This window comes from Coptis chinensis, chromosome 3 (genome assembly GCF_015680905.1).
Source record: "Coptis chinensis isolate HL-2020 chromosome 3, ASM1568090v1, whole genome shotgun sequence".
Lineage (NCBI taxonomy): Eukaryota > Viridiplantae > Streptophyta > Magnoliopsida > Ranunculales > Ranunculaceae > Coptis > Coptis chinensis.
The window spans coordinates 5,948,616-5,968,589 of NC_141458.1; the positions used below are offsets into that span (position 1 = coordinate 5,948,616).

The 19,974-nt window shown below is 35.6% G+C and overlaps 1 protein-coding gene and 1 pseudogene across 2 annotated transcripts; both read right to left on the reverse strand.

The window, feature by feature from the left end:
- Positions 1-605: 605 nt before the first annotated feature.
- LOC147507543 (DEAD-box ATP-dependent RNA helicase 51-like) lies at positions 606-5,374 on the reverse strand (annotated as a pseudogene). Its single transcript, XR_015215381.1, has 11 exons — positions 5,298-5,374; positions 5,110-5,193; positions 4,948-4,991; positions 4,788-4,868; positions 3,252-3,295; positions 2,861-2,932; positions 2,486-2,785; positions 2,334-2,372; positions 2,143-2,247; positions 1,299-1,967; positions 606-996 (listed from the first exon to the last, which is right to left on the reverse strand). The product of XR_015215381.1 is annotated as a DEAD-box ATP-dependent RNA helicase 51-like (transcript).
- A 698-nt stretch (positions 5,375-6,072) lies between these two features.
- LOC147507544 (uncharacterized) lies at positions 6,073-8,605 on the reverse strand. The gene is given in 5 exon segments (XM_086596322.1): positions 6,073-6,078; positions 6,193-6,228; positions 6,230-6,424; positions 6,515-6,821; positions 6,920-8,605. Coding segments are annotated over 5 exon segments (2,034 nt in total). The 5' UTR covers positions 8,410-8,605.
- Positions 8,606-19,974: the final 11,369 nt, after the last annotated feature.

Here is a 19,974-nt window from a genome sequence, read left to right on the forward strand (position 1 = left end):
TACTGACTATAGAAAGTAGCTTCCTTTGGTTTTTGTAAAAATGATCTCTATATTAGGATTGATGCTTAAAGTTTCAAACATAAGTGGAATAGTAAAGCACAGTACGAAAGTAAAGAAATTTCGAAACTGCACTTTATTGTGGATTCTACTACAAAAAAACAGTCAAGAAACAACGGCCCATAGCTACTGCACTTTATTGTGGATTCTACTACAAAAAGCCAGTCAAGAAACAACGGCCCATAGCTGTTGTTTAAGAAGAAAATATGTGCTATAATCCATTGTTACGGCCGTCATAAAAACCACTGTAGTTTTTGAAATACGACGGTCCGGGACACTTGTAAAAGTTAAAAAACAACGACGGCTTTTAACACTTGTAAAATAACGACGGTTGTCACACATGTTTCCCTTTAAATTCGTCCCACCTATATTTAGAATAGAACAACAGACTCAAGCCGTTGTTTATGGTAGAAATATTTCAATGGTTCTTGCTTTCATTTATTTATTTAACATTTTTTTTTGTTGTATCTGATAGAAACAAAATATATTCCTATAAAGCTATAACTGAAGAACACTAACAAAATATAAAACAATAACAAGAACCTAAATCAAAGAAAAATATTTTCATTGGATACTTCCGAAACTTTAACAAAAAAATCCCATCCAACAAATTGAACAAATCCTATCTTACAACTTTGTACACAACCAAGTCTTTCATATAACTTAAGAAAGTAGTTTAGATTACATTAGTAAAGGCTTTAGGCCATGTAATAGAAGACCCCATGTCAATGTCACTAAAGATCTTTCCTCTAGCACCAAACAACTCAGCGTTAAATTCCAGGATCTTGTCCACTATAATCCGATGTGCATTCTTAGGTACATCCTCTCGATCACCAAACATTCTTCCAATGGCAACCACTCTTCCCCCATGCTTTGCAACTCACACGTTTGTGCAGAATGTGATACCATTGGTCGCCTAGATAATGAATGATTAGTTGTCTGCGACGAACAAGATATGAAGTAATAAGAAAATCTCAATACGACAAACATGTCAACTAGCTAAACTTTAGCTCGTATTTTTCCACAGCTAGTTACATAGAGTTACTTCCCAGTGAGAGTGAGAATGTAACAACCTATGATTTATTTATTTTTATTATTAATCAAAGGGGCAATGGTGAAGCTCAGAAAGAATTGATTAGAGTATGTGTTCTTAAGTATTTCAGAGTGGGATTATGTAGTGATAGCATATTTACGATTTGCAATTCACAAGTTAAAATGGTACACTAATTTTAACCAAATACCTCATCAGATGGAGAGTTCGTAGAGATTTGCATTAGTGCTCCCTGATTAATTCCTTGCATTGTGAGCATTGCATTCACTTGTGACTGTATCTCCATTTGTGTCTTTTTCCCATCAATCACTTGCTGTTTCAAATCATCTATTTGGCTTTGGAATTCCAACTTTGATCTCTCCACTTCTTTGGCTTTCCTTTTATAAGGAGCTGCAGCCATAAGAGTGGTCTTGGAGACACCACTACCCAAGCCTAGTACTCGACCCCTTCCATCCTTCCCAAAGACGTACAAACTCATATTCAGTTAAGTTTGTTTATCTAATATTGAGTTAAGTTAAATGAAGTCAACCTGTCACCCTCAATGCACCTATCTACATTATTTACGAACACGCTGGCTCAGACTTGTATACACAAGCACAGATGCAATAGGTTATCTGTTTTGAACTGGTCACATAGAATCTTCACTCTTTTAGGCCCAATTCCTGCTTTAAACGAGTCTAACCTTTTAGGATTACATAGCAACCATGTTGTTGCCCCTTAACCCCATCAATTGAGAAAAAGAGAGAAAAAGAAAACATGAAACTAAACTTTGAATAATAAAAAAAAATACCAAGTGGGATTACACATTTGCCAGCTTCATCTGATCAAACTCATACTCTTTAAGAGGTACTTTGGCTGCCTGCCAGTAGATAGTGAAACAACATGAAAACTATTAGCCAAAAGAAAAAGGTTTTGAATGATATGTTTTCTTTGCCAAGCAACAGAAAAGGGCTGCTCGTCCCCTTCTTTTGCTATTTTCTTATTTTCATCAGATAGGCAGAAAAGAGCTGCTATTGATCACAAGAATATGCGACCTTTAGATAGCTAAGAAATTTCAACTCTTCAGGTATAAGGAAGAGTAGAGCATGTCCTTTTCCGCCTTCTCCATGAGCTGTCCGACCAACGCGATGAACGTACTCCTGATGAAAATAACAACCAAAAATCACTTAAGATCAAATCTATCCACGAGACTCGAAATTCACAATACAGTGGGAACGAGTGGCACCTTAGGTTCATCTGGAGGGTCATACTACACAATCCAGTCCTATGCATTGGGAAGAATTTGAAAAAAAGAAATATTATGTGAGTACTCAGACTCATTCAAAAACTGTATAATGAATATCATCGAAATCAAAGGAACACGTTGAGGAAGCATACCACGGCAGGAATATCAAGCCCACGAGCAGCAACGTCGGTACATAATAAGATGCCCTTCTCTGCCTTACAGAAGTAAAAAATAGTAGAGGTACGTTTTTGTTGCTTCTGCTTTCCATGTATATCAGAACAATCCACTTGAATGTATTTGAGAGGTTCCGAATGATACTTGACCGAATTACATGAAGAAAAGAAAACCATCACTTTCTTTGATAAATTCCTTTTCAAGAATGAATATAGGAGAAGAAATCTCCTGTCACTTGGCACAACACAGTAACCTTGTTGCAAACCTTCTACAGTAACCTACATTGCCAGGCACCTTGTCAGCACAAAGAACAATGACAAAACTTTTGTAAACACTATATATTATTTATGTACCTTTGACCTTCCATAATCTACATCAATATACACTGGAGTTGTTTGAAATGACAAACGTGCCAAATCTTCAACCTACAGAATATAATGGAAACCACAAGCCCAATATGGGGATAATGAGAAATGATCATGGATAACGCCTTCAAATTTCCATATTAATTGCTATGTTCGATCCACCCAATAAAATCAATATGTACTGCTAATTTATCAAAAATATCATTCAATCTATTGGGCGTCAAGGCTTACTCTGGGGGGGGGGGGGGGTGCGGGGTGGGGAAGGGAGGGGAGAGGGGTTAGATGCTGATATATCTCTTTAGATTGGTTCCACTATATCTGAAGATATTTTTCACGGTATTTGGATCACCGTAATATTGAAAAAATAACATCTACATACCTTCTTAGTCTGTGTAGCTGAAAAAAGAGCTTGGTCTGCCTTGCCTGCATATTGAATAAAAACTTTGTCAATGAGCACTGGACAAAAGCAATACATAATACAATACGCAGCAAAATTTGCAAGAAGGCACAGATGTCTAAATCATTAACCACCGTACTAAATTAGCTTGCCCAAGTTTGTTCATTACCCCCATATTGTTGTGACTCCCGTATTTCATTCCCTACCATCATGTTTTTTCCTCCCAACCATGTTTGTATTACTCATTTATTTGCCAGAAAATGAATTTATTCGTTATCCACCAGACCACCACAAAAAGATTAGAAAAACAAATGATCACTACTTCTCTTCACCAGCCAAATCTCAAGATAAGGAATGCATAACTCGGCTTGGATCAAGGATAGGCTATTAGTCACAGAAGGAAATCACCACTTGGCAATGAATCACTCTCAGCTAATATTGTACCAAGCATTAGTTTCAACACAGAGCCTAGTAAAGCGTAATCAACTAAAGACATCACTTTACACCAGTATCACAGCCAACACAGATCAAGTGGCTAGAAATTTCTAGAAACTAGAAAACCATAGTAAATAGATAAGACCAGCCACCGTGTGAGTGTTTATATGAATTGAAATGGGTTGGAGTTATTGGGTAATCTGATCTGATTCTACAGCACAAACTAACAGCCAAAATTCATTAGACCAATAGATGCAACCAACATATCGTCCATGCCTCCTTGCTGAGGTCCTCCCTGAGGGCCACCACTGTATCCTCCTCGGCCCCCCTGTTGAGGTTGAGAAGGTCCCCAACCTCTTCCACCTTGTTTCCCTGCACCACGACCACCTCCTTGCTGGAGTGGTGGATACTGTTGCTGCACTGGTGGTCCTTAAAGCATAGAAGAATACTTATCATTTGGGCATACCTACTTTACGCATCCAATCAAATCATATATTCTTTCTTTCTTTCACTTTGGCCGTGGTTATGCTGCGTTAACTAAGTAACGATCATAAGACTGAATATGCATAAGGATCTATCACTTTTAAACACAATGAAAGTTCTAAGTACATGAGTTTTAGATCCAAGACGTTTGGTGTGGTCATAACCTCTAAATAAACATATGAAGCAATGAACCCTACGAGTATCTAAGAACTAATCAATTTCCGATGAATACGAGCTCAACAGTAACTAATTTTATTCAGGAAAATTGTTCTAATCGAATTTGGAGAACAATGCAGGAACATTATAGGTAAGATACAATTATACACAAACTAACTTGAAACCAAAATGGTTCTGAACATTCTAGAAGTCTAACAACTACCATTCAGAGAGCAATACATAAAACACCAATCCAAACATGCATAACAGCACAATGTAACAAATACCATAGACTCATAATGCAGATTAAATACCATTTTTCATAATAAACCATACAACTCCTAAAATATTAAAAAAAGAAAGTTAAATATATATATATATATATATATATATATATATATATATATATATATATATATATATATATATATATATATATATTACCTGAAAGCAGTGAAAGTAGAAAAACCCAAAGCAGAAAGCATAGCTCCAATTGAAGCAGAAGCAAATAAAAATTGCCCAACTCTCAAAAACAACAATAAAAATCAAAACTTTAGACTAACAACAACAAAATTGAAAGAATTAAAAAAAAAAAAAAAATTACCCTTTTTGACGATTTTGGGATCAGTTGGTAACTGGAAAATTTTGCTGTGTCAGACAGTGATGCTCGTACTTGTGTCAATGTAAGACGCTCATGAAAAGACATTGAAGTCTAGAGAAAGATATTTCAAATCACCATAATAAGCTGGAATAAAATTATAAAAACAGTTGCAAATTTGAACCAGGTGGATTTAGCTCTATGGGGACATGTCCATAACTATGAGAGAACATGTTCTGTTTACCAAAGCAACTGCATGGCCATGCCGACAAAAGATAAAGATGGGATTTACACATACAATCACATGAATTACACTGCTCCAGTTCATGTTGTGATTGGTATGGCAGGCTTCTCACTCGACAAGTTCCCCATCAATGATGTGAGTACAGGCAATGTTGTCAACTCCTGAATCGAAACGGGAATCGTTTTCCATTTTTACGGAATCGTAAATCGCATCGAATCGTAAATCGTAAGATTCAAGCCATATTATATATAGGGGTTGTAAATTTTTTATATATATAAATATACCATAAGAAAATTACTAATCACTTGTTTTTTTCTTATTTGCACAGCACTAGAAGAGTCAGAGAATAGTTCTTCCATCATTCACAATGGATATAGGCACATAGAGACCATTCCATCAAATCATCAACAACAAAGATAGTTTATTTCAACAAAGAGAATTTATGTGTTATTGAAACTAGTGTTGTAATGTTATTGAAGCTAAATGAATATATCATTGTAATGAAATTAGATTCTTCAAAGATTTTTTCAATTACTTCTTTTCAATGATATAGCAAGTTTTTATCACCAAGTCTCACAAAAGACAACAAAACAAGAGTTTGAGAAGACAATCTCTACCATAGACATAGAGTATTTTCTTTTTAAAACCACAAAAACATACTACTAAGTTAGACTTAAATAACCATAAGTCATAACTCATAACATACTCAAAATTCTAAAAGACACTAATCATCAATTCCCAATTTATATATTCTTCAATCATCATCCATGCTAGACACATCCTCCAAGCTTTTCGACTCCATCATCATCATCATCTTCACTTGTGTCTTCTTTCTCCTTTTCAACTTCTTGGACTTTCTCCTTTCATTTATCTTTCAACCTTAAATCTCACCCCTATAAAAAGATTGGAAATGTTTAATTACTTAAAAGAACATTATAAGAAAAGACTTAAATAGGAAATTTTACACTTTTTACCTCTCTTTTTTTTTTCTTTGAACTTTCCCTGACCTCAAAACATTCATGCACATCCATCCATGAATTATCGATTGGGGAGACACGGTGTTTCCTTTTCTGTGATCCATTCATCATCCGATTCCATATCTTCCAAAGAGATTGGATCATAAGAGTCTCCATTCTCAACTCTTGTCTCTTGCCTAGCTTCCAATTGAAGATTGTACTTTACATACACCAAGTTACTAAGTCTTTGTTGCTCCAATCGATTTCTCTTCTTCGAATGAACCTAAAAATATACAAAACCATTATGAGACATAAAGACTAAAAGATAGCTAAATGTCTATTAAAATACTCAATAAGTTTGGTTCTCACTTACATGATCAAAGACACTCCAATTTCTTTCACAACCGGTGGCACTACAAGTACAACTCAAAATGTGAATGGCTAAAGTTTGAAGTTCCGGACAACTCCCTCCATAAGTGTCCCACCACAATGCCGGTTGCTTCTTATTCCTCAATTGAATAGCCATGACACTACCAAACAAGTCTTCCGCATTGTGAAGCTTCTCAAGTTGTCTATCTACCTTCAATCTCATTTGAGGTGTTGGGCACATAATTTCAATGCATTGGATGAGACCTTTTTTAACTTCATGGTTGGCTAAAAAGGTAGGTGAATAATGAAATCTAAAAAAAAAGTATGCAACAAAATCCAAATAAGTGTTAACATAAGAAAAATATTACTTTGTGCATTAAAACAAATATAAGTTATGCAGTTAACTTACGTTGGATTAAGATAATATGCCGCCACATGGAGAGGCCTATGCAATTGATAGTTCCACCTCTTTAGAACAATTTCCAAAACATCATGACATCTACTTGCTACTCCCTTGAAGTTGCTCAAAATCTTTTCTCTTGCTTTGTCCATTGCCTCATAAATGTAACCCATGGCCGGCTTGGCATCCCCATCAACTAGTCTCAATATTTTCACTAAAGGAAGCACACACTTGAGGCAATACTTGATGGCATCCCAAAAACGAGCATCCGCTAGAACTATTTGTTGGACATCATACCCAAGAGAACCTTTCTTGGAAAGAAGACTATCTTGCCATTCTTGACATGTAAACAATTGTTTTAATCCCTTCTTGCAAGTATGGATGCTTCTCAAAGTCAAGTAATTAGTTGCAAACCTTGTAACTCCGGGTCTAAGCAACTCTCTTCCTTTTGTACACTTCCTCATCTTGTTTAGAACCCATCCATGCCTATATATGAACACCATTATTTTCCTTGCTTTTGAGATAGTATTAACATGTGTAGGCAACTTACCAATATCTTGAAGCATTAAGTTCAAGCAATGGGCGGCACATGGGTTCCAAAATATTGTCTTCCTCTTTTCCATCAACATTGCACCCGCACTAACATAAGCCGAAACACCATCGGTTACCACTTGTACAACATTCTCTTCTCCAATTTCTTCAATAACACCATCTAAAAGCTCAAAAAGATAATCCCCACTATGAGTCTCATCCGAGGTGTCAATGGACTTGAGAAAGAAAGTCCTTTTGGGACTATTGACAAGAAAGTTTGTGATTGATTGATTCTTTCCATCGGTCCACCCATCCGACATAATGGTACACCCTTTTAGATTCCATTCTTTCTTGTACTTTCCCATCAAGTCCACTTTAATTCTATTCACTTCTCTCACTAAGAATGTTGTCCTCACCTCATGGTAACTAGGTGGCTTAAATCCATTCCCAAACTTAGCAACATTTTGCAACATCTTGATAAAATAGTGATTCTTGACCAAATGAAATGGAAGAGCATTAGCATACAACATCCTAGCTACATCCACACAAAGATCATCTCTATCTTGCTTCTTCCAAATAGAATTCAAGGTAGTTGTAGTACCACTTGATTTCATTTTTAATGGTTGAAATCTTTGAGCAAAAGCATCTAAAGCAAGTTTCCTTTTCTCACCTACAAGTTCCGCACCCCCTTCTTCATCTCCACCATCATACTCATCACCTAACAATTGCTTTTTCATCTTATTTTCCTCTAACAACTTAAAGAAAAACTCTTTTACACCACTTTCAACTTTAGCACATGCAACAACATTTTCATGAGTACAAGCTAAATGATGTTTAATTCTAAAAACACCTCCCGAGTACTCTTTCCCACAATAGTTGCACTTAAGCTTTGCCTTTTTCCCATCACCCACTTTAGTGCAATGTTTCCATGTAACATCATCTTGGGTTTCTTTCTTTTTCTTAGTCATGTTCAAATAGAAAACTAAAGTAGTAAAGAAATATAAGAAAAGAAACTTTGAATTTCACCTTAAGAGAAATGTTGAAAGCTTTGGAGTATAAGAAAGTAGAAACCCTAAGAGAAATCCCCAAATCTCCATTCCACACTAATAATACTCTAATTTTCGAAATTTCTGAAAACATGGAGACATAATGGTTGAAATTTCTAAAAAAAAAAGGCTAAAATTTCGTTGAAATTGGTCTAATTTTTGGAATAAAATATGGGCTAAAATTATAAAATTATATGGACCTGACCCAGGTCTTATAAGACCTGACCCATGACCCAGGTCTTATAAAATTAGACCTGACCCTTTGGTGGCTTTGTTAAAACAAAAGAAAAAAGATTGAGAAGGAGGAGAGTTGCCGAAAAAAAAGAAAAACTTACTGTAGAAGTAGAATTAGAAGAAGAAGAAGAAGAAGTAGCAGTAGAAGAAGAAGAAGTAGTAGAAGAAGAAGAAGTAGAAGACTTACCTGTAAGTTCTTTGATTTCTTTCTCTTTTTTCTCTTCTTTTTTCTTCTGTTCTTGATTTGTGATGTTGCTGTCTTTCTGAATCGTTGGAATCGTTATTATTTCCGATTCCTACGATTTTGCGATGTGAATCCCGATTTTGTAACGATTTGTTGGTACGATTTTGATCTTTTTGATTACGACTCGACTTGAGTCGTACGATTCAAGTCGAGAATCGTACGACTTTGATAACACTGAGTACAGGCATCACCTTTTTTTTTAGTTCTAATTTCTTTCCTTAAGCACTGTTATTGTGTGGCAGGGATTAGCATGGCCTCGAGCATGCCATGTGCAGATGTGCTTCTAACATTCCTTATATATTGCTAATAAAGGCTCTTTAACAAGTTATATTTTCTGAACTAATATATATGTAGGTTGTTGGCTGGAGTTTAGTAAGGGTTGCTGAATTTGGTTACACAAGAGTGCATGCAACAAAAGAAGACATGAAAATTGAGGTTAGTAGACAGATAAGCCAGAACAAGGGTTAGTTTGACAAAATTAAAGGAAAGGCTGCACAGTTCTACTAAACCATATAACATGCTTTCCCTCAATTATCAGTAAGCAGTGCAGTCAATCAAGTGCAATCTAGCAACTCTCTGAACCATAGTAATGGGGAATTTTACCATATGCTTATGAGTTCTGACAAAACAATAGTTTTTCATTGTTTTGTTCTACTTATAAAGGAAATCACTACTTATCATATACATGTTTTGGAGAGTTTAGGTTGTTTTTGGTCAAGGTGAGTTCACCAAACTAAGGAATTATGAAGGTGAATGAATTCCATCAAAATTATTCAACGACTAACTAGCTAGCAAAACATAAAATAAAAATACAAACTAAGGATATAATAAAGATGAAAGTGAAATAACATTAATAGATTTAACTTTTTTTTTTCCTAATAACAACCATTAATCAAAGAATTAAGGCCAAAATAAATCGAAAATACATGTTAATTGGATGACCGAGTAAAATGTATAAATGCACCAAAACCCCCAAAATCGAAACTGCGGAACTAATAGGAAAACATATAGAAGAATTTACTAACAACATTATCATATCATATCAACCCCACCAAGCTAGTAAACATGCATAAAACCCAAAAAACTAGTTTCGACAAAACCTAATCCTACAAATATGAAAAAAAAAAAACACTAAAACCATACAAATCAAGCACGCAATTAAACCCCAATTGGCTAAACCACGTATACCCAAAGACCTTAATCATTAATAGCTTTCAGTAATCAACACTCTATCCTTAACAGTATGTTTATCAACAAGGATTCATATAGTACTCTCACAAACCATATATGCTACAAGACTCACTAGAATAACATCTTTCTAAGTTGCTATCAGATAGGTCACACTATTACTAGTTGCCAATGCATTGTTCATGGCCAATACATTTTGTAGCTGTCACATTTATGTACAAGTGAAAAATGATAATCAATAGTGGAAGAAAAATCTAGTTAACCCAACAGAAAATAAGATTACACGTGTATTTATGAATGTCAAAAGATGCACTGCAAGATAAATAGCTTAACATCGGAATGTCTAAAGAAATTTAGTGCAAGTAAACTACAATACAGTAATACAGTGCAAGATAAATAGATCATCATCAGAAACCTTAACAATTCGACTACCGCGTACATGATTAAAAATCATAGTCCCTGATAAAAGGGAAAACGTTAGTTTTACCTACGAATAAATGATGAAACTCAAACGTAAGTAAAACTAAAGCTATTTTCATGCTTAAAGGTTATCAAAGTTTTTTACTCTCGATGCTATTGCAATATAGTCGGAATAGAAGATTCGTTCCACTCCTAGTTCTTTAGAATTAACGCTAACTAAGATTATCAGTTCTACCAAAGTCAATGAGAGTAACGATGATATTATACTACACTGGGAAACTACTAATCAATAGGCGAATAACGAAATGACGGAATTCAAATACTAACTTGACAATAGAGAATGAATTAGGGGAATTCGATTCCACCTTGATTCGACTTAATCAACTAACAAAGAAATGTTGTAATCTAAATGTCAATGCTTTCGCATAACAAACTGGTATTTCTAATTCCTAATTATTCCTGGCAATCTCTACCAAATAATAACTAGCATGTGAAGTAATCAAACCCATTCTCATAGTGAACTAATTACTTTCTAGAATTGAATAGATTATCACAACGATTTCTAAGCTAACAAAATCAAGTTTTCATCAAGGCTTCCTCAAACCCCTTTAATGGAGGTTTTAACCTTGAGTCATTAAACTATTATTTCTATATGAATTTAAGCAAGACATGATATATAGATCATAAATTTACTATATTGATTTAATCAAGAATTCAAAACTAAATTAACAACTAAGAAATGATTAATAACTAAATGATTGAAATTAGATCTAAGTGATTTAATAATTAAAACTAGATTATGAGTAACAATCTAACTTTATTGATCTAATGAAATAAAAGAGTATTGATTCAACAACTGAATTAAAAACAAGTAAATAAAACTAATTAATGGAGTCTAACTAATTTATTTTCTAATCTAGGTCTAGCTAAAAAGTCTGCCTCCTTTCCTCTTTTCAAGAAGAGAAAGAGATCCCCAATTTCGTGCATGGGCCTGGAGCCATGTTTTGGGCAGGAAAATCGAGCCCAAAACCCAATTTCTTTAGTCCACAGAGGTCTTTTTAGCTGGATTTGACTTCAACAGACTTTTCGTCCACTTCTGCTCCTCTGATTGGGTCAAGGTTTGAACCATTGGAAAGCTCTTTCCAAGGCAATCGTTTTGACATAAGGTAAGCCCAATTCTGAGAACTGAGCCCAAAGATACGGTCTTCGGAAGTTCTATTGACTTTTGTACGCTGTTTCTGCCCGCGTTGACTTTGACTTTTCAGCTTTGACTGGACTTTAAAAGGGCTTTTTCTCCTTGAATCTTGGCCTTTAATCACAAAAATTCTTAGCAATCCAACCCTTGCTCCTTTATCTCGCAAAAGTAACACATTTCTGCACATAATTGACTCCAATGCTTGAAATACATAAAAGCACGTAGTCAGCATTAACTTTTATTTATTACTCGCATAATTGGTCTAAAAGTATTATTGTTAAGAGGTTAAAACTACAGTTTTGGGCTCCTATCAAACCACCCCCAAACAGCATTTTGCTTGTCCTCAAGCAATATGAGAAATTAGAATAAGTGACCAAAAATGGAGTTCTAACTAATCTCGTTTTCTTAGAGTCGCGATTGCATTGACCATATGCAACAAGGCCTTAAACCACTAGGAATTCCCTAGTGGACGAGTTATAGCCTCGTGAGAGTTTTCCAGTAAAATTACTCACAAACTTCATCTATACTATAACGACTAAGAAATAAACCTATTATTTCCTTATTTATGTTTCAATTATCTATATATCTCACTAGCAATGAATACAGAATAATCAAGTCGAAACCTAAGCTAATATATGCATAATAATAAATCATCTACGAATAAACATATATACAATAAGTAATACTATGAAATGCACTAACAGGTCCGTTTCTAAAACTTTGGAATAGCGTCCTTAAGTAAGGTCCTCATATAAAAGTCAAGAGAAAAACACTCTGATTTTTCTGCTCAAGTTTTGCTACTCTAGTGTGCAGTGGGCACACTCTACCTTACAATCTCAATAACACACAAGGAAGCTGAAGTCGATCAAACATATTTGCCACTTACTATCACACTAACCTATTCCTAATTGAGCTAGAAGTCTTTATTAGGTGTTGTGGGGATTAGGAGATGGTTTAAGAAGGAAGAAAATGGATATTAAAAAAGGACAAGTCTGAGATAATAAAGTCTACATAGTATGTAACTAGAGAAAACCTTGTTCTTTACTTTTGCTTCTACACTTAGCCATCCTTAGCCACATTTTTCTTTTCCTTTGGCTTTTGACTCATTTGATTCTATTTTTGGAGTTCTAATTCTTTATTTCCTTTTATTTATTTATTTTTTTCTCTTTTTTTTATTTGAACGGAAACTTTCTTTTCTTATTTGAAGTGACTAACAAATTTTTGATTTCAAAGGTCTTTCTCTTTTCTATTCTTCATCTCTATTCCCAGACTCATTCAAAGAATGGGTAGGATGTTTTTTATTTTTATTTTGTTTTGTAAAAGGTTAAAGGATTTGCGGTTTATGAAAGGCTAAAGAAAGGCTCAGAGGGGCGACTAGCGGAAAATACTTCATAGGTTTAAATTTCTGGCTATATCGATCCAAAGAGGGCCTAAATTCTTGCTTAGGATATGATATATTGATCAAGCAAGTGGACGTGTGATTTCTCTATCCGGATTTTACTTCTCCCTTGTGTCATTTCTTAAATATTTCACTCATATAAGGCTTTAGGCTATATTCTCACAGGATTTGTAGAATAAGTACTCTAGCCTAGATTTCAGAAACTTACTGCCAAGCAATCATAGATACTCATGTAATATATTTATAGAAAGATGCAAAAATTATTACCTACATATTAACTTAAGTTTCTAAAAACTATTCTAACGTAAAAGCTAACGAGAAACTTCTAGATTATTAAGAGCATAAAGAAAGAAACAATACCAATATTCCTTAGTGTATAACATAAACTTTTTATTTATATTTTTGAATTTTTGAAATTTTTACTAGAAAATAAATGCATATTGTACATATCTATATTCTAACAGATGCCTTAATTACACATGTTTCTATGCCACCCCCAAACAAGAAGCATGTTTTGCCCTCAAAGTATTAAAATAAAAAGGATAGAAAAATACCATAGAAACGCGTGAAATATGGAACATCTGCAAAACATGGTTAAAAACATACTAATATAGATAAAGAAAAATAGATGCAACTCAATATGAGTTCCATCCATTATGGGGATAGCAAACAATAAATTTGCTTAGGACATAAGCAGACACTAACTGAAACTAAAAACTTACCTCTTATCCCCACGATTAAGCGTCATCCTCCTCTTCTATAAAGAAGTGAGATTCCTTCACATCCTGCCATGCCATTATAATTTGCCAAGCCTTTCGCTGTGTATCATCAACCTGTGCTAACCTGTCAAGTGTTACTTGGTCTGATGGGGTGTAAGGAGCAACCAAATGAGGTTGCACCTGCCATCCCGGCCAAGTCATAACTCGAAATGAACGAACCACACAATTGGTGGGTCTCATGGTTTCAACCTTAACCCAATCCGTGAACTGGGTACAAAATACAGGTAAACAACCGCGCATGATGCGGTAAACCAAAACAGGCATAAGAAGATACATATGCCTCATGCTATGGGCTCTCTTTAGACTAGCCACTAATACTATGAGAATGTCATATCGGTGACGTCCCTCAGCTAAAGCAAGGAAAACATCACCAGCGGTACTATTTGCAGAAGTAAACTGCCACTCCCCTAAAATATTCATCAGGATGAATAACATGGTGGTGCCTACATTCAGAGACAGGCTACCAAGGGCTATGTTATATCGCCCTTGGTCCATCACACGAAACACCCGTCCCCCATAATACTCATGGAAATATGCATAGTCATAGAGGTATGCATTATCGGTCATATCTCCCCACGTGTGTATGGGATCAGGCAAGGGCAATCTCGAAACTAACGCTACCAAAGACTTACTGAATTCCATTGTCGTGTCATTAATTGCAAGGGAAATTTTTTATTCTCCATCATGGTTACAATAGAAATTAATATTATTATAGAAATATGCAGTAAGCTGAGGTGAATACGAGTCGTCATCACTTACCAGTAGATGCTACCATCCTAACTGCAAGATCCTGTCGCGAAACCAACCTCCATAGGTCTCGCTTCCCAACAAGTCTTCAAAAAACTGCTCAGGTATGACTGTAGGAGATGTCATCATAAAACTACTTTCTAGAAAAGCTGCAAACGATCCTAGAACAATCCACAAAAAATTGGAATTTTTTGTGCCTACGGAGGTCAGAGTGCGGGTGGTGCTCAAACTATGCCTTGTATGGGTGCGGGTCGCGCTCAGGTGCAAATGGAGTCATAGGCGTGTTAGCGCAGGTGGCGCTTACAATTTGTCTTGGGAGGGCGCGGGTCGCGCTCCGTGTGTTATGAACAGGGTGAAGTGAAAAATAAAAGGAAAAAATGTGAGGTTTAAGGTGAGAGATGAAAGTGAATGTGTGGGTTTTGTGTGGAGAATTGATAAAATGTAAAACGATAGTTTTACCTACGAATACAATTATGCAAAGGCAAGTAAAACTAAAACTAATTTCTATTCTAATTATCAAAGTTGTCTACACTCTCGATGCTATTGCACTAAGTGGAGTAGAGAATTCATTCCACTCCTAGTTCTTCAGAATTTAATGCTAACTAAGATTATCGGTTCTACCAAAGTCGTGAGAGTAATGATTATGTAACTATGCTAACGATGAAATGACGTAATCGAAATGTTCTAAATACTACGATGGCAATTCAAATACTAAGGTTCGAATATAGATTAAGAATTAGGGGAATTTGATTCCACCTTGAATTCAACTTAATAAACTAGCATAAATTATTGTAATCTATATCTTACGTTCTTATGGTAAGAATTGGTCGTTCTAATCCCTAATCATTTACGGCAATCTCTACTAAATAATGACTAGCATGTGAGGAAGTTCAATCCATTCTCATGGCGAATCAACTACCTTCTAGAGTGAAATAGAATATTACAACTATTTCTACACTACACAATCAAGTTTTCATGAAGGCTTCCTCAAACCCCTCTAATGGAGGTTTAGCCTTGATTTATAAAACTATCATTTCTATATGAATTTAGGCAAGACATGATATAAAGATTATAAATTTACTATATTGATCTAATCAAGAATTCAAAACTAAATTAACAACTAAGAAATGATTAATAACTAAATAGTTGAATTTAGATCTAAGTAATTTAATAAACCAAAACTGAAATTATGAATAACTAACTACTTTTATTAATCTAATGAAGAATTATTAATGATTCAATAAATAAATTAAAAACAAGGTAATAGAAACTAATTAATAGAGTCTAAAACTAGATCTAAAATTATTGGCTAATGGCTACCTCAAAACTAGAATGCTTAAGAGCTAAGTCTTGTGTCTTCAAATGGAGGAGACAAGATCCACTTTTTCATGCATGGGCTGAGGAGCCATATTTTGGGCCGGAAAATCGAGCCCAAAGCCTAATTTTTTCAGTCCACAGAGGCCTTTTCAGCTAGATTTGCCTTGAACAGACTTTTTGTCCAATTTTGCTCTTCTGATTGGATCAAGGTTTGAACCATTGGAAAGCTCTTTCCAATCCAGTCGTTTTGACATAAGGTAGGCCTAATTCCGAGGTTTGAGTCCTAAGATACGGTCTTCGGAAGTTCTACTGACTTTTGTGTGCTATTTCTGCCCGCATTGACTTTTCAGCTTTGACCAGGCTTTAAAAAGGCTTTTTCTCCTTCAATCTTGGCCTTTAATCACATAACTTCTTAGCAACTAACCCTTGCTCCTTTATCTCGCAAAAGTGACACATTTCTGCACATAATTGACTCTAATGCCTGAAATACTTAAAAACACGTAATCAACATTAACTCTTATTTATTAATCGCATAATTGGTCTAAAAGTATTATTGTTAAGGGGTTAAAACTACAATTTTGGGCTCTTATAAAACCACCCCCAAACAGCATTTTGCTTGTCCTCAAGCAAATATGAGACATTAGAATAAGTGACCAAAAATGGAGTTTTAACTACTCTCGTTTTGCCGAGTGTGATTGCATTGACCATATGCAACAAGGCCTTAAACCACTAGGAATTCCCTAGTGGACGAGTTATAGCCTCATGAGAGTTTTCCAGTGAAGGTACTCACAAACTTCATCTATACTACGACGACTAAGAAATAGAACTATTGTTTCCTTATTTATGTCTCAATTATCTATATATCTCACTAGAAATGAATACAGAATAATAAAGTCGAAACCTAAGCTAATATATGCATAATAATCATTCATCTACAAATAAACATATATACAATGAGTAATACTACGAAATGCACTAATAGGTTCGTTTATGAAAACTCGAAATAGCGTCCTTAAGTAGGTCCTCACATAAATGTCAAGACAAAAACCACTATGATTTTTCCGCTCAAGTTTTGCTACTCCAGTGCGCAGTGGGCATACTTTACCTTACAATCTCAATGACACACAAGGAAGCCAGAATCGATCAAACACATCTGCCACTTACTATCACACTAACCTATTCCTAATTGAGCAAGATGTCTTATTTAGGTGTTGCAGGGATTAGGAGATGGTTTAAGAAAGAAGGAAATGGACATTCAAAAAGGACAAGTCTGAGATAATAGGGTCTTCATATTACGTAACTAGAGAAACCCTTGTTCTTTTGCTTCTACACTTTGTTTCCATCCTTAGCCTTTTTATTTTGGCTTTTTGATTCCTTTTATTCTTTTGGAGTTTTTATTTTGTTTTTATTTTGATTTTTCTTTTCTTTTCTTTGGATGGAAACTTTTTTTTCTTTTTCTTTTATGAAGCAACTAACTAATTTTTGTTTACACAGGTTTTTCTCTCCTCTTTTCTTCATTCATCCTATTCTCAGACTCATTCTAAATTTGGTAGGTTGATTTTCTTTTGTTTATTTATTTATTTATTTATTTTGTTTTGTTTTTATAAAAGGGTAAATGAATTATGGTTTATGAAAGGCTAAAGAAAGGCTCAGAGGGGTGACTAGCAGAAAATAATTTCATAAGGTTTGAATTCTGGCTATATCGATCCAAAGAGGGCCTAAATTCTCACTTAGGATATGGTATAGTGATCAAGCAAGTGGACATGTGATTTCTCTATCCGGATTTTACTTCTCTCTTGTGTCATTTATCAAATGTTTCACTCATATAAGGCTTTAGGCTATATTCTCACATGATTTGTAGAATAAGTACTCTAGCCTAGATTTCAGAAACTTACTGCCAAACAATCATAGATACTCATGTAATATATTTATAGATAGATGCAAAGATTATTATCTACATATTAACCTAAGTTTCTAAAAACTATTCTAATGCAAAAGCTACGTGAGACTTATAGATTATTAAGAGCATAGAGAAAGAAAACAATACCAATATTATTATTTTTTTTTGGTTGGCAAGCCTGTTTTAAATGAGATCAGTAACTCTTTGATGCTGGCGGGGTTCGAGCCCCTGACCTCTAGTATCATCACCCAAAGGTTTTACCGACTTTGCTAGTCGGAACCTGCTAAAAATGTGTGGGCAAGCCTGTTTTTAAAGAGATCAGTAACTCAATAGTGTATAGCGGGGTTCGAACCCCAGACCTCTAATATCATCACCCAAAGGTTTTACCAACTTATCTAGAAGGCACTTACAACAATATCAATATTCCTAAGTGTATAACATAACTTTTTATTTATATTTTTAAATTTTTGAAATTTTTTACTAGAAAACAAGTGCATATTATACATATATATTTCCTAACAGATGCCTTAATTACACGTGTTTCTATGCCACCCCCAAACAAGAAGCATGCTTTGTCCTCAAAGTATTTAAATAAAAAGGGTAGAAAAATACTATGGAAACCTGTGAAATTCTGGAACATCTGCAAAACAAGGTTAAAGCATACTAATATAGAAAATAAAAACTGACGCAACTCTATTGGAGTTCCACCCATTATGGGGTTAACAAGAATGAAATTGCTTGGGACATAAGTAGACACTAACTGAAACTAAAAACTTACCTTATCTCCCGCGTTTAAGCGTCATCCTCATCCTCATTCTCTTTTATAAAGAAATGAGGTTCCTTCGCATCCTGCCATGCCATGATGATTTGCCAGGCTTCACGCCATTTATCATCTACAATCGCTAACCTGTTTAGCGCCACTTAGTCGGATGGGGTGTAGGGGGCAACCCAATGAGGTTGTATCTTCCACCCCGGCCAAGTCATTGCACAGAAAGAACGAATAATGTTGTTGGTGGGTCGTACTATGTCGACCCCTACCCAATCTGTGAAACGGGCACAAAAAATGGGAAAAAAACATAGCATGATTCGACAAACTAAGACAAGCATAAGAAGATACATATGCCTTATACTCTGGGCTTGTGCTAAACTAGACATTAATGTCTTGGGAAAGTTGTATAGCAGACGTCCCTCAGCTAGAGCAAGGAAAATGTCGCAAGTGGCGTCATTCACAGAAGAAAAATGCCATTCCCCTAATGTTTAGCATGCTCACGTTAAGGGACAAGCTACCAAGGGCTACGTTATATGTCCCTTGGTCCTCTACATGGAAAATTCCGGCCCCATAAGTCTCATGCAAAAACTCATAGTTGTAGGCAGAGAAATTATCAACTAAATAGCCCCATGAGTCTTGAATCTCTGCAGGCATAGGAAGGTCAACAACAAAAGCCAACAAGAACTTGGTTATTTCCATTGTTTCATCATTAATGGTGATGGAGAACACGTGTTCTCCATCCATCCGATAAAAGAATTTACAATGGTCATAAAAATGCGAAGTAAGTGCAGGAGAGTAAAGTTCATCAGAACTTACCATTATAGCTTGCCATCCTGCTTGTATGATCACTTCGCGAAACCAAGATCCGTATGTGTCGCTTGAGAACAAATTTTCGAAAGACTGCTCAGTTATGACTGTAGGGCATGTTATCACAAAACTACTCTCTAGAACAGCTGCAAACAGTCCTGGAACAACCCACAAAAAATTGGAATTTTTCGTGCCAACGGAGGTTTGAGCGCGGGGGGCGCTCAAGCTTAGCCTTGGATGGGCGGTGCGCTCAGGCTATGATCGAGTTCCAGGCACTTAGGTGCAGGGCGCACTCAGTTTTAGCTGGGATGGGCGCGGGGTACGCTCGTGCCTTGGGCAAGTTCTAGTGTTTTGAGCGCGTGGTGCGCTCGGATTTGTTCTTGTGAGGGCGCAAGGTGCGCTCTCGCCTAAGTTGAGTATGCATGCAGGTCAAGTCGCGGGGTGCACTCACCGAAGCGCGAGGTGGTTACGGGTAGTCTGAGTGCTGA